An 18,004-nucleotide genomic window follows, 5' to 3' on the forward strand; every position below is an offset into this window, starting at 1 on the left:
GGCAGTGCACATTAGAGATATTTAATTTAGTGATGAAAATTGGAATTGTCATTCTAAGAATACTAACTTCCGTCTTCCAATCATATACAAAACAATCCTAGCAAATATCTTCATTTTAGTGTCACAAAATTCAGTCTTATAGAAAGTAAACAAGCATAGAAAGTCAAGCTTTACACATGTAACATGGAGGCTAGCCCAATGTACATATCTTCTTTTAATTTCTCATATACGAAACAATCCTAGCAAATATCTTGATTTTAGTGTCACGAAATTCAGTCTTATAGAAAGTAAACAAGCATAGAAAGTCAAGCTTTACACATGTAACATGGAGGCTAGCCCAATGTACATATCTTCTTTTCTCACAAACTTTGTAAATTGAGTTTCTCACCACCATCACAATATAATGTTACAATGAAGATTTTTTAAAAAAACATATAATGTGGGAAAACTTTACTTATGATCCATAAAGAGATATATTAATATATAATGCTATATTTAAAGTTGTACCTTACATACGGGTGGATGAACAAAATTGATAAAGACTATTGAAATCATCTATATTATTACCCCCCCCCCCCCCCCCCCAAAAAAAAGAAAAAAAGAACAAACAAACATTGTCAACAGTCATTGATCTTTCTTAATCTTCACCTAATATCCCTGTGTTAGTCAATAAGATATGGATCTTATCATCAATGACAATGTTACTGTTAATTATAGTTAAATTAAATTTCAAATTGTAAATGATCTCATCTCACACATCACTATGAATAACATTCGCCACCATTTTACTGTGTTAAAAATTAAAAATATAACTTTTCAGTTTTCTTTCTTTTGCTAAAGAGAAAAGTTATAAACAATGGCTATTTTTGTTGGTATAAAGCTGAACAAGAATCACATTAATATTGTTGTTGGTGTACACTAAATAAGGGAGAATTTGGTTGTTGATAGTGTAGTTATCTTTATCTTTACAGAAATTAGATTCTCCAATACTTCTGGTATACATATACTATATAGTATTAGATTGTAATTGAAAGGAGTGCATTTCAAAGCATTGATTTGCCTTTCTATCTCATATACTTTATTCACTATTATAATTCAATTATTTTCCATGCAAGCATATTAATTATAGGGCAAAGTTGATACGTGGAATTGAAGGTCCATGGTACACATGGAAATGATGTACCATCTACTAAGTCTCCTAAAATCTCACTAGATATATTTTGGGTCTCATAATGATGTAGTCAATAAACTTTTATCTCTCAATCACTTGTCTTGTGGAATGTTTGTGTTTGTGCTCAAGTTGAACTAGACACCATACCTTATTATATCTATCTCACGCCTATATCAAAACTTTATCCCTAAGGTTGTCTGCACATTCTACTTCTGTCTCACTCAAATGTGAGAGATAGAGTCCTTCACAGTTGGTCATATGATACGTTGGCCAAATGTAATAAATGTAACATTATTTATGAAAGTAAAATAATTCCTTTCTCTAGAACAAAAATCTATTTATATAATTAAAGCCAAAATTGAGAGAAATCTAATTAGATTCTAAATTGGATTCTAATTGGTGTCTAATTTTGCACCATGTGTTCCATCTAAGTTTTTTTTTTTTTTTTTTTTTTTTTTTTTTTTTTTGGTGTAGGTGAGTTAATATTGCCCTTTTTAAAGATGAAAAGTCTAATATAAATAAACCAAAAAAAAAAAAAAAAAAAAAAACTCAATAAAAAAAGAGTGAACTCGTGTATATAAAAAAAACGAAAATAAAAAAATAGAGAGAGAGAGAGTAAAACTTATTATTGACTTAACGTATAATTTAAACTCATATATGTGTATAATTGTAATTGTAATTGTTTTTAAAATAATACTAGAGATACAAACTATTTTACAAAAAAATTTACAAACTATTGATGTAGTGAGTGACTATTAATAAATGAAAAAGTGATATTAATGGTGAGCTCAGAGAAAACCAATAAGAAGTTGGCCACGTCAAAATTTTGTAAAAATATTGTAAAATAATTTGTAACTATAGCATTACTCTTATTTTTAATTATACCGTGTATATGCACGGGCTATATGCTAGATTTAGAATAAAGTTTGGCTTCAATCAACAATAAAAAGATGATATGTCATATGTGTTCACTTACTAAATTAAACTTAATTGATTATATACAATTATTCAAATGAGTCCACTTCCTTCAACTCTTGCTCAAATTAACCATGCCTTGTGGGGTACTTAGTTTATCCACCACTTGAAGCACATGTGCATCAAGAAAATTTCAATGTGTTGTCATGAAAAAGGAATTGATAATACCAATCTCTCATAATTTACTTCTCGTTTTAGCTAATTTGCACGCTTAATTACAATCATACAGCATATAAAGTTGAAAATTTCAGAGGGGCACAAGGTGTCCCTCTTTACATGGTCCCTATAACCCACATATATAAGGTTCTCAGGTTCTTTCTTTTTGGCTCATGAAGTTTTTTATTAGTGCAAAACAATATTGAGATAAATTCTTTAGTAGATGTATAGATTTCATAGTTCATACTGATACAGAAGTAGTAGTAAAGAACAACGAAAAGAATTTGTCACATTTAAATCACCATCATTTGTGCAATATATAATTCAGAAATTGTATGATTAACTTATCGTTCAGAGGACATACGTGGTTAGATTTTGATATTTGAGATGTGTCCCCATCACCATTATAAGAACCAAGGAAGTTTTAATGAAAGTTCGTAGTAGTTAGTTGTGGTCCCAACTTTCCTCTTTAATTATACATTATTTCTTCTGATTCCCACCAAGCTCGAAAAGAGCCGAATGGCAGAGAAGAAAAAACACCACTCAGCTAACATTTCACAGTAATACACAGATTATTGATCATGAACCTATACACTTAATTGTAGAATTAATAGTCATTTTCCACAAGCTAACCACTTGCTAATGCATGACAATTTACTTTAAGACAGTTGATTCATATTGGTCCAGACAGGGTGACCGAGTTGCTAAAGATGATGCACGGATAATTTGTTTGGGGTATTATACCTGTGTTATAACAATGTCTTATTTATCATATTATATTATAATTTTTCAAAATTTACTCATATCACCGTATTGTGTCCGTACATCCTACCCGAGTGGCTTATGTGGCTTATAAGCACACCTAGTGCAAGCTAGAGCAGTGTTTGGATAGCGGCTGCGTTTTGGCGTTAGCATTTTTTTTATTATTTTTTTATTGAGAAGCGCTCCATCACGTCTATCAGTAGGTCCCGTGCACTGTGCATGAGAATCACTACCTCTTGACCAGTAAAATAAGCGGTGGCCAGTCTTTTCAGTGGGTCCTGTGTACAGTTCATGGGACCCACAAACCTCTTTTTTCACACAAACTTTCATTAAAAATGAGTTTCACGATACTATTTACACATTTAAAAATTATTTTGCTACAGTGTTTTCAGTTTTCAGCAAAATAAGCGGTATCCAAAAACACCCTAGAAATATGATAATTTTCATAATTTTTTTTTTTTACAACTAGTGATGTAACAAATTTGATTGAAACAGTATCACTTTCACATAAGCATACCATTAACATAATTTTATTTAACTCCAATCATAACAGGCCACGTGAACTATTGGAAACAAAATTGTAAAAAAATGGTTATGCCCTAAAGATTATTGGAGGTATGTTTACTTAGAGGTCTTCGCTTTGGATTCTTTTTGACACCTTTTTACAATATATTTCAGTGTTCTGTATGCCTAATCATTCCTATTATCATAGTAAACCAGGTAAGACTCCAAAAAAGGATGCATATTGCGTATACTAATCATTTGTATTATAATAAATGAGAGAAAGATGAGGTAGGTCCACTTTGATCAAATCCGACCTCATATAACCATACGGGGACTTGGATGCTTGCTTTAATGGCTTTATTAATACAAGTGTTTGTGGGTCAGTCATCTAAGTTTCCTTATCAATAACTAGTTGGATTACACTGGCCTAGTCTAATTCAATTGTCTAATATATGTCACGTTTCAAGGTGTAACCACTTCTGCAAGTTAATAAAACTTGTTTTGCAACGCTGATGCCTTGCTTCTTGGCAGCTAGCTAGATAAACCATCATTTTCTTCAACTAAATTCCAATAAACGATTCTAATTATTAACTTAACGACAAATTGTATAGGGGGAAAATCTTAAAATCTTATGTTACGTTCTAAGACTTTAGGAACAAATGTATTAGAATTTTAATTTGTATTATGTTGGTAAACCATGATCAAAACATAGAGTCTAGGTTTAGGTTTGCTCAAAGTGTGTTTATGTGTAAAATTAAAATCGAGTGATTGCAAAATTTATTGGACAAAATCTGCAAGGCTCGATTGATCGAACCACATAAAAATTTATTTTTCTGCAAAAATTCCAATTCAGCCCAAGCTCGTTTGACGTATAGGGTTTTCTGTTTTACTCCAACTATAAAAGGAAAAACCCTAGTTACATTTAAGAAGTCTTTTGAGTGTTGCATGTTGAATCTTCTATGAGATATAAAAATGTTTACCTTCATACACACACATAGAGTTGTCAAAATCAAGATTCGGTTCAAGAACTTGATGATCTCTTCAGTTGTTGCATAAAGAACTTTAAAGAAGATCTGAAACGTCTGAGTAGAGTCTCAAAATCACAAGTAGGAGAACTTGTAGTTGCAGTGGATCAAAGAAAGAAGTAGTCTGTGGACTCGGAGCTGTCACATGGTCATAATAGTAAGTTTTCTACTCGAGGTAGCAATAAGATGTTAGTAGTCTAAGTTCTATTGTAAAAACTTCAATTCTTTCACAGTGGATTTGTTTTACCTTGAGAATAGTTAGGTTAAATCATCCTCATGTATTTCACCGATTAGATTTTCCTGGGTTATCATATCATTATGTTTTTTATATTTTCGCATTATTTGCATGATATGATTTTAATGTATTAACCTAGAACTAAATAATTTATCTAAGTAATCACTTGACTAAATAACTAGGTTAAACAATCTAATTTATAGGGATGTAAAAACGTAACATCTTATACAACCAAGCTCAATGTACCTCATCATCAAAATGATCCTAATAACCACGCCTAAGTAGGATTTTGTTCTTCCTTATATCTTTGGAACAACTTGAACATATTCAAATGTGAATAGACCAAATATTAAATGTTAATAATGTTGAGCTATATAGAGTTTAATTTGTATTTACCCTTCTCTGTGTGAGATATAAATACCGACAATGATGTTGAGCTGCGGACGCAACGGCGTCTTTTGATTATCTCTCTAGAAAGTGCATCAAATTAGCTGTGATACAAGGCCTGGCCCTCATGATGCATGAGAAATAATGCACTTTACCATAATGTAGTTCACGTGTCGTGAAAGAAAGACCATATATAGCACTCACAGTAATCAGTTGCGTAATAAACTGGTCAGTGATTGACTACTTAAGAGAAAATTCATAATTTCCTAGCACTGCACATTTCTGGTACAAAATGTATGAGAATTAAGAACATCTAGAGTGATTGGAAACTCGAAAAATGTTGAACTTACTTTTCAGTTTTCTTTTCGCTGGTAAAACAAAGTACACATGGAATTGTCATCCTAACCAGACATTAGACAAGGTCTAATGATGTAGGCACGAGCAACCTAATCAGTAATCATGCTCTCTTTTCAAGTCCTGTGCTGTGCTGTCAACCATTCATCCCGTAAAACCAAAACGTTTCCTTTTTCTTTCTTTTCTTTTCTTTTCTCTTTTCTCGCTGAAAAACAAAACCTTTCTTGGTCTTCAATTATAAGTCCAAATAATGATACAACTGTAATGAAAGATCCAGGACATCTTTAACACGTGCTAGGTTAGCCAATGAATTTTTATGCTCCATTCATTTTCTAGTCTACAAAATAAGTTTAAATAAACATATATCACAAACCCTTTTGGCCAAGAACGAAAAAAGCCAAAAGAAAATTGTCGGTCACTTTCCACGGTCAAAAAACTATTCCCTAGTTCTAATATTTTGTCATGATTTTAAGGTTATTCTTTCCTATTGTGAAAACCTAAAGGTCAACAACTTGATGTGCATGTTATTCTTGTCTTTCCATTTTTTTTTTCTAAAAACGATATGATTAAGTGATGAATTTTTTAAAATTTTATAATAATAATAATGATAATAATATTTTTTTTTTTGATAACATTAAGTTTTTTTTTTTGGATAAATTGTAAATTATACCCCTAAAATTTGAGTGTAATTTGAAAATGTTTGAATTTTACATCTTAAAATTTTAGAATTTGAATTTTAACCCTTAAAATTTAGGGGTATTTAAATTTTACAATCTAAAATATAGTTGACTCTAAATTTATCACTTACTTTTAAGTTTTTTGATTGACTTATTTAAAAATAGGTCTAATTAATTAATTATCTATTTTTAAAATATTTGGTAAAAATTTGAAAAAGTAAATAAAAATTAGTAATTTATTTTTATTATTTCATAAAATGTTTCATAAAATAGTTAATTCAAAAATTTCATAAAATAGTTTACCGAGTGAGGTATACCGTAAAACCTTTAAAAATAAGCATTTGAATTGAATAATGTCCTTCTCAAAAAAAAAAAAAAAAAAATTGAATAATGTAATATCACATTATATAATTGGTCAAACTGACAGGCTGAGGAATGAGAGTAAAACTCTTTTTTTGATAAAAGTGCCATTCATACCGACAAAATCTTGGAATTAGAGCTTCGTAAAAAAGAACAAAACTACATATGGTCAATTTTCTAGGCTCCACGGAATGAGAGTCAAACTCTTTGGTATTGAACAATTTATTTTTATTCAGAGCCATGATTGATTCTGCATGGACCCAGTACTGGGCTAACTTGCGATGTACCGCCTAATATGCACCACGGTGTAACACATTAAGTACGAAACCCAGCCCATGATTTCAATAGATCGGGCTTAAAATAAGCCCTTCCCTGACTTACATCTATAATGTCAGGCTACAGCTTGTGTATTTCTTTCCCTCTCTCTTCGCAAACAAGAAAGGCCCTGAACACAAAAGCCCAACCCTAAAACTCAATTGCTCAACCATCAAAGTGGGTTGGGCTCCTGTTAGTCCAAAGGGTAATGTTTGTTAAACTTTTTTTTGTGTGGAGAAGATGGTGTTTGTTAAACTTGTGCGTAAACTTTTCTTAATCTGAAATCGTAACTTTAAGTTAAAGAGTGTGTATAAGATAATTTATCTTAGTAGAAATTAAAACCTATAAACCCTGTCTTTTTTACCCCTCCCCTGACAATCTGATAGAACTCTCCTTTCTTCTAGTAAGAACTTGGAATCTCAATTATGAAGGACACAATCACACAAATTGTAGGATACATCCCCCAATATGTATGACACATATATATTAACCAATTTACATGTGAAAAACTCCGAAGCTTTGTTAACACGCAACAAATCAGTATTCATTAACAAGTTTCATATAGCAAAAGAAAAACAATTTCCCAAGGCAAAAGGTGTTTATAGAAGTGAGTCTGCACACAACAATTCACCTGCACGTGTGATTGATCTGGTACTTCAAATCCTAGTCCAATGATGTGCCACACCCACATATACTAACCAAATTTCAATTTTGATTTAAAAAAAGAAACACTTTTTTTGAGACTCGTGGACGACTAAATTTCGAGTTTGAAATAAAGTCAAACAAGTAAAATAATTTCATAAATGTGTATTTGTATTGATGAATATATGGTATAATTCTCTGTAATTACAAAAGAGTAATTTTCTGATTCAATCTCCTTCAAAGATTTGTTTATTGAAATTGTGGTATTGTGATTTTGATTTGAACAACAAATATCATTCAATTTGGCTGAAGAATGGATCGAAGATCTTTGAAACAAAACTACAATGAATCTCTAGCTATGAGCTTGTTAGAAATCCTTTGTTCTTCACATTCTTTGTGTGTTCTTTGCTTGTTCTTCGTCTTCGAAGGTTTGTGGTGAAAGTTATTCGGGGCTTTAGAGGCTTGAATCCGTAGAGCTTCACTGATTTATGGTTTCTTGAAGTTTATGGACGCTTTTGAACTTGATTCCAGTGAACTTTGAGATCTAGGAAGATGATTTCTCTTCGAATGTTCTTTGTATTCGAAGGTTTGAGGCGAAAGTTCTTTGAGGATTTGGAGGCTTGAATCCGTAGAGCTTCACCAATTTGTAGTTTCTTGAAGTTTCTGGAGGCTTTTGAACTTGATTCCAGTTACCTTTGAGATCTAAGAAGATGATTTAGATGATTTCTCTTCGAATGTTCTTTGTATTCGAAGTTGAACTTCTTGAAGTTCCTGGAGGCTCTAGGGCTTGATTCCAGCAAATTTTCTGTACTTATGAATCTTCTTTGATGCTACTTGTGCTTTAGATGTGTTGGTGTCTTCCAAAATCTCTCCCAAGATGTCTTGGTGTCTATCCCAAGATGTGTTGGTGTGTACAAATGCCCAGGAAAGCTTCTATTTATAGGAGTTTGGGGATAGATGAGCGACACATGATGAAATTTGATTGGTGACATATGTCACAGTCTAATTGGAGGATTTTTAAGACTTTTTCTCCAAGACACATGGCATCGTTTGATTGGCTGAAATGTCTTAATTTCAAGGTGACACATGTCAGCAATTAATTGGAAAATCAGAATCTATTATATCTAGCCATCTCTTTCCAGTAGTATGTGATGGTGTCATAAATAATCCCAAGTCCATAACTCGTCCATATGTCTCGTCCAACGAAAGAAGCTACAATAGGCGGTGAAAATTGCCAGCGTACTGGCGAACCTCGTCCATACATGGACGAGCAATATCTCGTGAGATCTACTTATCATTTATGAACGTCAAGCCTTCCAAGATGATCTCGTCCATCTTCCACTAAAAATGGACGAGATCATCCTGGAGGTCTCGTCCATCCTTACTATGGATGGACGAGTTCATCGGCCCGTCCGACCTAGGTAACTTCCACAGCGGTTATGGAAGTTACTCCCAATTCTCCGGACTCCTCGACATTGGGAACGGTTACTAAACAGATAACCGTTCCACACACACACTATATAAGGCTTCTTCGATGAAGGGTAAGGGCATTCAGACACTTTCACTTTTGAGAGAACATTTCTTCGTTACAGAGAGTTCAAAGTAACTAACTTGATCATCGGAGGATTTTTGGCCGGTCCCCTCTGATTCTGTGTCCTTTGTATTACAAGAAATAGCCCAAAGATCAACGTTCGAGTCCTGTCAACCCACTGATAAAGAGGGAATCATCAGTATGTAGCTTTACTTCCTTCCTGTGCTGGTAGTTTTCTAAGGCTAGTGAAAGCAATCTGCTATAGATAGTTACTACTTATCCTATGCTTATCTGCTTCTAGCTCTTAGTTGTAATTCATTTTGGGGACCGTCTCCGGTTCAGCCCCCCTACTAAGCATACATTTATTATCAGATCCGATAACAACAATTCTTTGTCTCTGACTAGGAGGTATTACATCTATAGACATTAGCCCCACTAGCTTGTATTATTCATAGTAAGTCACAGCATCAAGGTCTGACCCAAATTGAGCAAAGGTGGCCAATGCCCAAAGCACAAGCAACAAAGGAAGAAGAAGAAAGTGATTCGTCCTATTCTCTTCCTACTTCTCTTTGGAAGGTCTTTTGGCCTTCACGCCCTTGCTTTCGAGTAAGCTCCAATCTCTCGTTTAGGCCTCCCCTTCCTGTAAGCTATAGAATCTCCTTCTTCCAGTTCATAAAGGATCTGATTGGATTGCTTATGTCATCGCTTATACAGTCCGAATGTCATTGTTTACACGTGTTGATGTGTGACATGTGTCATTGCTTACATGCACCGATGTGTGATTGGCAATTCACATGCTTTTTTTTTTTATTTTTTTTTTATATGTTTTTATTTCATGATACTTGGTAAATTTTTGTTAGTTCCTAAATGGTGATGGTAGAATCTAGTTGTAGTACGTGACGCTTTGTAATTGATCGTACTTTGTGGACTTGGTAGTATGATGTGTCAGCTTGTAATAAGTTATGAATTTTCTCTTTCTACAAGACTGTAAAGTTGTAATAAAAAATTATGTTTTATGTTGGCTTCAATTCTATGTCAAATTTAATTATAATTTTGTTCAATCATTTCCATGTATTTTTGTGGAATTTAATGTAAGGGTTGTGTGTGAGAGTTTGGTGAAGAATCTGTGAAGATGAAAAATTCGTAACTCGCTCGCAAGTACCAACCCGCGAAATAGGTCACATGAGAAGCACATACTGAAATTTGAAGAATTTTTGAAAGGTTGAATTTCACGTGTCATTTGTAACTCAGGCCAAGTTGTGAGTGACTCGCGAAACTCTCTACCTGATTATTTTGATTGTATCTTTTCACATACTTTTACCAATACTATATAAACCCTCATTACCCACGAAATTGTAAAGGAGAATAAGGACTCTTTACAAGAAACTTTTGATAAAGAAAACCATAGCCAAACACTTGAGAATTAGAGATTGTTTACCTATAATCCTCTGCATCATTTCTCTAAAATTTCCATTTCTCCTACCTCCTACCTCTCTATCTAACATTTTTAAAAAGTTCTTAGCCCAAACACTTACCTTACCCATTCTAACTATTAAAAGAAGTTTTTGTGCATATGAAAAGTATTAGAAGAAACCATTGAGTGACAGATGCAATCGAACAGAATTGTAAAATCCGGATAACTAATAAAGACAAGTTTTTGAAAAGTCCATTAATAGTTGGAGCTTAGAGGATTCAAGTCTATTAAATAAAGTCTTTTTGATATTCGTGTACTCCAACTTATTCATTAATAGATCAATTTCAGCTAAAAGGACCATAAAAAGTACTTCGATTTTCTCTTCAATAACACGTCTCAATATTATCTTATATTTATATCTCTCTTTTCTACTTTTTAACCTTTACGGCATATTTTCTCTTCTATAACACGTTTCGATATTATCTTTTGTTTATATCTCTTTTTCCTACTCTTTAATCTTTACATTTATAGCTTATTGTAATTGCTTATGCCTTAAGGTAGTGTTCTGATTTATTACGTATCTTTTACTTTTGTTCCGCGCTTAATTAAATTATAGTAAAAACAATTAACCCGTAATTTAAAATTAGAAATTAGGGATCTAAACAAATTAGTGTTTCTACCTAATTGAGCTTTCAAAGACTTTCAGGTCATAGATGATCTTGAAGACTTGATCCTAAAAAAAATTGAGCTCATGAGATAAAACGAGAGAATGCATGAGACGTGCACCAACAAATTTCACTCTCCTTTGAGAAAAAAAAAAAAAAAATCACTCTCCTTTGAGAAAAAAAAAAAAGCCCAGAAAACAATGAAAAAAGCTCAGACAAAATATAAATAAGTTACTATAATGCTTAACACAAAGTTAAAATACCATTAATTACTTCATTCCCTTACAACCCATGTTAGACCAACGAAACAAAAACAAAACAAAACATATGCAAAACCAGATGAACCTTCACAAACTCACATATTCCAAAATTTCTCAAACATTCAAGTGAGGATCAACCTCAATTCTAGCAACCCCTTCTTTTTCCTCAACAACCTTAGGTACCTCCACAACCCCAACAACCAAGCCCGCCACCTCACTCTTCTCACCCTTCAAAATCTTCTCCTCCTCTTCCTCGTCAACATAGTTTGGGTCCTTCTCGTCTATCGCAGGAGGCACTTCTGACAACTCGCTCTCAGCTATATCATCGGGGCCTTCCCACGTGTACTTGCCGCCATGTCCAGACTTCGGTGGTGGCTTCCCAATTCCTATCCCATCAGCTGGGTGGCGATCCATGCGTAGCACACCCTTGTCCATCAGCTTCTTCTCTACGTACTTGAGAGTGTCTATTTTGTGAGTATTCACTTCGGTTTTCTCTACTCTCTTTCTTCCTTCCTCGTCGCCGCTCACTGCTCGGATTGTCACTGCTTCCTCCTTCTTGTCGTCGACAATGGGCTTCGTCGTTTTCTTCATCTTTTGCTGTGATGTTTCCGGATTCTGAGATGAAATTTTGAAAGGTTTTGTTGTGGGTGTTTGTGTTGTTTGAAGTTGTTTGAAGTTGACAGGGATTGTGGTCGGAGTTGATGGTTTTATAAGGTGTAAAAGTACTGGAACTTGATGCTAGAAGGTGCTGGAAAGATATGGGAGAGATGGTGCTGGAAGGTTCTGCCACGTTGTGGTATGTGCTACGTGTATTGTACTATTGGATTTCTGGTAGGTGTGTGGAAAAAAACTAGCAGTAGTTTTACCATTCTAAGAGCATTAGCATTGGAAAATGTTAATGCTATTCTATTTTACAATTCTAAAAACCACTTTATCATTTATACCATCTTATTTTACAATACCTCCACATCCCAAAACTCTATCCCTATTAAAATATTATTTTTTAATATTTCTTTATTATTTCTTTATAACTGTCATTTTTTTTCGGACTCATTTCGTAGGCTTTCCAACAATCTTTTTTTTTTACTCTCCTTCTCCCTCAATAGCAACACACAAAAACCCATCAGCACCTCAACCCATCAACAACCACTGCCGTGCAACCCATCAACAACCACAGCCACGGCACCTCAACCCATCAGTACCTAAACCCATCAACAACCACAACCCCAGCCACTGCACCAAAAACCCAAGCCACCGATCAACTCAAGCCACCGATCAACCCATCAACAACCACAGCCACCGCACCTCAACCTATCAGCACCTCAACCCATCAACTCAAAAACCCAAGCCACCGATCAACTCAAAAACCCAAGCCACCGATCAACTCAAGCTATCGATCCACGACACCAAAAACCCAAGCCACCGATCCACGGCACCAAAAACCCAAGCCACCGATCAACCCATCAACAACGACAGCCACGACACCTCAACCCATCGGCACCTCAACCCATCAACAACCACAACCACAGCCACAGCCACGGCACCAAATACCCATCAGCCCATGCCGCCGATTTGAAACCCATCGGAGCAAACCCATTAAAAAAAATCATCACCGGTCACAGCAAAAAAAAAAAAAAAAAAAACCACCACAGCACCTCAACCCATCAACAGCCCAGAACCGCCGGATTGCAACCCACCGGAAAAACTCAGCCACTATGATGTGTGATGTATGTTGGGAGGAAAATGGAGTTTGGGTCTAAAGAGAGGAGAGAGCAGATGGAGAAAGAGAGATGTGATTTGTGATATATGTTGGGAAGAAAATGGAGTTTGGGTCTGAATAGAGGAGAGTGCAGATGGAGAGAGAGAGAAGATAACTGAATAATGAGAGAGAGGAGAGATATTTCGGGGGAAAAGAGGGAATAAAAAAGTATTTTATTTTTAGAATACTTGCTACAGTACAATTCTAAAGATAGAATTGTACTGTAGCACTATTGCAAAAAAATTTGCAATAGTTGAGTTTAGCATTGTCTGATGCAAAGGATTTTAAAGCTTAAAATGTCAAATTGGTCTTAGATATAGCATTAGCATTTTCCAATGTTAATGCTCTAACACTACGTTTGGTTGTAGATCGAAAAAGGGAAGAGAAAGGAAAAAGAAAAGAAAATATTTTTTTTGATGTGTCTGGATATAGGAAAGAAAGAAAATAAGAAAATGAGAGCACTCTGGGACCGTTTGGTTATAGAGTTCAAAAATTATTGTTTAAAAAGATGTGAAAATTGTAGTTTAAAAAGTGTTATTGAAATACATGTTTTTAGTGTTTATAAAACAAAAAAATATGTTTGGTATCATGGTTTAAATAACATGTTTTAGTGTTCAAAAACATAAAATATGTGTTTGATATGTGTGTGTTAGATGGTAAAAAAAAGCTGAACAAAGTACAAACAAAGTACAAAATAAATATTTTTTAAATCAGTAAAGTACAAAATAAATATAAAATATTTTTTAAATGCTACCGGTTGTGTCTGTGTGGGTGAGACCATTCTTTCAAAAAGCTGACTGGTGGGCCTTAGTACTGTTCAACTTAATTACAAAACTGCCACTCAGCAATAATTTTTGTTGTTCAAAATCAGTTCGAAGGTGATTTCAAAAACTATTGTTTTAAACATATGTTTTGAGCAATATTTTTCAAACACCCCTGTTCTGGAATGGTCTACCAAACATATTTTTTTTGTTTTTGAACAATATTGTTCAGTGTTTAAACACTGAACAATATGTTTTGAAATCAATGACCAAACACCCTCTCTATATTTCTTTTGTTTGGTTTGTAAAAGGAAGAGGAATGAAAAATATATACTTTTATCTTTTTGCCCTTATTAATGATAGGGAAATTTATATATTAAAACACTTATAATTTCATAAAAGTATTTGTAAGGACACGATTCGTGGCGGGCCGTAACAGTGTCGGGTTCGCACGTGAAAATGCCCTAACAATATCATTTGTAGAGCGTGGGTTTGGAAGGCTAGGCCTTGATCGACAGGCGGTGGGTTTTTCGTGGTGTTCGTACAAATTTAAGTTTTCCTTCACCCCTGGAGTCTTTCTCCTAGAGGTGGGCTGGGAGGCTCTGGTTTTTGGCCATTTTTCCCAACCCCTTCTCTAGGTTCCTTATTTTTCCTTTTATACTCGCCTGCGTCCACTATCCTTCATCCACGTATAGGGTCAACCTTTCCAAGGCTAATACTTGTCCCGTCAGTCCATACCCAAAGTCGTTGGGAATGGTTGTAAAAACCAAAGAATGCGGCTCTGTCAGGTTCAGAGTATTAAATGGCAGTAACAGCAGCTTTCCCTGGATATTTTAGATCTTTCTTCCAAGTTTCAGTCCTATACCGTTTTTACCCTGCTTTCTGGGGGTACTTTGGGTCTGCCGAGAACTGAACTGCCCTCGGCGGTATCCAAAGGCTATCTTGTCGAGTTTGGGCCATAGCCCTCCTCGGCTTGGGCCTTCGGATTCTCCCCGGGTAGATGGGCCTGGCCCATAAATCATTTGGGCCCCACAATAGCCCCTCAAAACCCGGCTGTCCAACCTCTTGGTTGGAAATGGGGGTTTTGGTGATGCTGAACCTCTTCTTTCGGCCTAATTAATTTGGCCTATTAATAATGCTGGCGGCTCTTCATCTGTCCAAGAAATGCACCGGTCTATGAGACAGTTTTTTGATTTCGCGCTTGATGCGTTCTTATCGTTTGGGTATCCAAAACGCGCTTTTAATGACCACTATTTACGAGACTACTTTAATTCGGCGGTTTGTTTTGATGGGGTGGAGAAACGAAACCGGCATGTTTGTGTTGGCAGATTCCTTTGGAGATCTGAACCTATTAAATGTCTCCCGCTCCACCCTCTGTATAAGAAGGAAAGGAGGAGGTTATTGTTTTTGTAAAGAATCCCTTTTCATCCTTCTGAGATTTGAAATACTTGGCCTCCCCTAGGGTTCATTTTACCCACTGGTTTATAAACTAAATCGTGATACACTTTACCATAACAACGAGTGATGCAGGAGCCAAACCCCTCCCATAAACGCCATGTTCCAATAAAGCTCATTATGGCTCGATCGGGACAGGGATGGCGAAGACTCAAAATCAACCTCACCCTTCTTTCAGTCAAAATTCGAAGCAGGGACTTGTCACGTCAAACTTTCGGCGTGACTGAGTCGAGAACACCCATCATCAGTACCAACCGCTCTCCTATGAGCATACCTAGTATGGCTCCAGTGTGTTGGGAGTCAGGATCGAGGCAGGGACTAAGTGTCTCTACTTCTTCCTCTCTTCCTTCACTGGTGCTATCATCCGTCTCCCTTTCTTAGTCTTCCCAGCACCAGATCCATCCTGGTGCTTTCACTTCTCCCTCTTTTGCTCATTTTTCTTTCTTTTCATCTCTTCTCTCTTCTTCTCCTCCTTCTTTACTCATGTCCTCCATCTTCTTCATTGATTTCTTCCTTACTATTTCCTTCTCCTTCATTTTTTCCCAAAGAAGGTTCCTATCGTAATATGAGCAGTATTGAGGCAGAGATTGTAGAGACTTTGAAGACGAGTTTAAAAGACGCCTGACAGTTTACTTATCTGTACTACGGATGTAATTGTTGCTTAGGCAGTTCACATTTTGTATAGGCTCGTTTGAGCCCCTCTTTGTACGTTGTAATAATTTTTCGTATTAATAAAAATTGTTGTTATTTTATTTCGCATGTTTTGTCTCTATGCCTTTTTTTTTTAAATTTACAAACGCTGCTCGGTACAATAATGTAGCATCTAAACCAATGACGACTAAGACCAAAATACTTGATAATAAAAAGATGTCGCCATAACTTTAATAGAAATGCTTGGCACAATAAGGCCGACCAGTGAAAAGTAATACTTACCCCCTACTAGCCGAGGAGAAAAACGAAGGTTTGATGCCGTGTGAGGAATAACCATTTGAAGATATATCACCCACCAAATGAACAGCCTTCTTATACGACTAAATGCTGGGGCGTTCCACTACCTTCCTTACACCTTTATTGGCCTTAACCTTTTATGGTGTTTAAGCCGTGAATGAAGTGACCTGACATTTTTATCAAGTAACCCATCTTACGAAATTCAAACCTTTTCTTATCAAAGTACTTGGTTTCCCCATTGGCTTGGGTCCGAGGGCCATACAAGGCCTTGGTTCTGTCCAAAATTTGTAATAATTATAATTTTTTGTACTTGGTTTTCCCATAGGCTTGGGTCCGAGGACCATGCAAGGCCTTGGTTCTGTCCCTGGGCTCCTATGCTGAACGGGCCTGGGCCGCGAATTTACTGGGCCCGCAAATTAAGAGGTATTTCCGTAGTTTTTGATCACGCGGTACTTTTTGGCGTCCCAGTGTTCGAGGTGCGCCTTCTCGAGACTCCTTTAGCCTCAGGGTTGCAGACGACGTTGGAAATCGAGCCAGAGACATTTTGTTTGTAGCGTTCCTTGGGACGCCGTGTGAGTAAAATGCCTCCACCTTATCTCTTAAATAAATAGGAGAGAAAGTCGCTTTACTTTCGCACAAATCCTTCAATCTTCTCTCCTAGTACATCATGTTCGAAGCGAGGGTTGGGGCAAAAGAGCTCTCTCCGCCACAAAGGCGCCGTGTCCTCCTGAGACTCCAGATGGTGAGGCACGGGCAAAGGAGGCACAAATTCAAGAGAATATTCCAGTTTGACAGAGGGGAAAGGGTGTTTCTCCCTCTTTTAGTCAAAATCCGAAGCAGGTTCTGTTCATGCCAAATTTTTGGTGTGTCAGAAGAAAGATTCTCCGCCCCCAGCGCCTCTGCCTTGTTGCAGGCAAATTTTTGGTGAAGGCTCCTCAGCTTCCGGCTCCCTGCATCTTTCCCTCAGCGGTGTGGGGCTTAAGTCGGGTTCTTTTGCTGCCTGAGTTATGGGCGTGCAAAAGCATTGAGGAGGAATAAGGTCTCGAGGCAGTAGCCAACTTCTCCTCTGTGCTACCTCCTCGGCTTTATCTTCACTCTCTTGTATTTTTCGTTACTTACGTAGTTAGCTTCAATGTAAGCTTTGTTTCAGCTTTTCATTGTACACTGTACTGTTCCTTTGTCTTAATAAAATATGTGTCTATTTCTCTATACATATCTTTCTTCTCCGTAACAACTACTTTATGCATGAATATTAAATATAAGCTTGCCCTTAATGATATTCCAGGCAGAAAAATGCCTTAACACAGATTCCTACTAGTTTAAACTTACAAATATTATCAAGCATAACAAGGTTAATCCTCAATAAATTAAACTCTTGGAACTAACCGGGATAACCGCTGAGTGCTGCGCGATGCATGCTAGAGCGATGTCCGAGAACGATAAACTCTAAATAATTCGTCCGAGAGGGTAGCCGAGTAGCGAGGGACTTTGGTTGTGCTTTTGGGTAATATGTTGCGCCGTATCGCATCAACCCCTTTGATACTGGGGATCCGAAGGTAGACCGAGGAATCCGCGCAATCAAGGTATTAACCCATCTGTTAACGCGGAGTTCTCTTCGGATGGATTTCGAGGTTTATGGGCCATAGTT

The 18,004-nt window shown here is 36.1% G+C and overlaps 1 protein-coding gene across 1 annotated transcript; it reads right to left on the reverse strand.

Moving 5' to 3' along the window:
• Window positions 1-11,416: 11,416 nt before the first annotated feature.
• LOC115951343 lies at window positions 11,417-12,225 on the reverse strand. Its single transcript, XM_031068555.1, has one exon. It carries the CDS (start codon window positions 12,022-12,024, stop codon window positions 11,548-11,550), a length of 477 nt encoding a protein of 158 aa, XP_030924415.1. The 5' UTR covers window positions 12,025-12,225; the 3' UTR covers window positions 11,417-11,547.
• Window positions 12,226-18,004: the final 5,779 nt, after the last annotated feature.

The sequence above is a fragment of the Quercus lobata genome, chromosome 7 (assembly GCF_001633185.2).
Source record: "Quercus lobata isolate SW786 chromosome 7, ValleyOak3.0 Primary Assembly, whole genome shotgun sequence".
In the NCBI taxonomy this organism is placed as follows: Eukaryota; Viridiplantae; Streptophyta; class Magnoliopsida; order Fagales; family Fagaceae; genus Quercus; species Quercus lobata.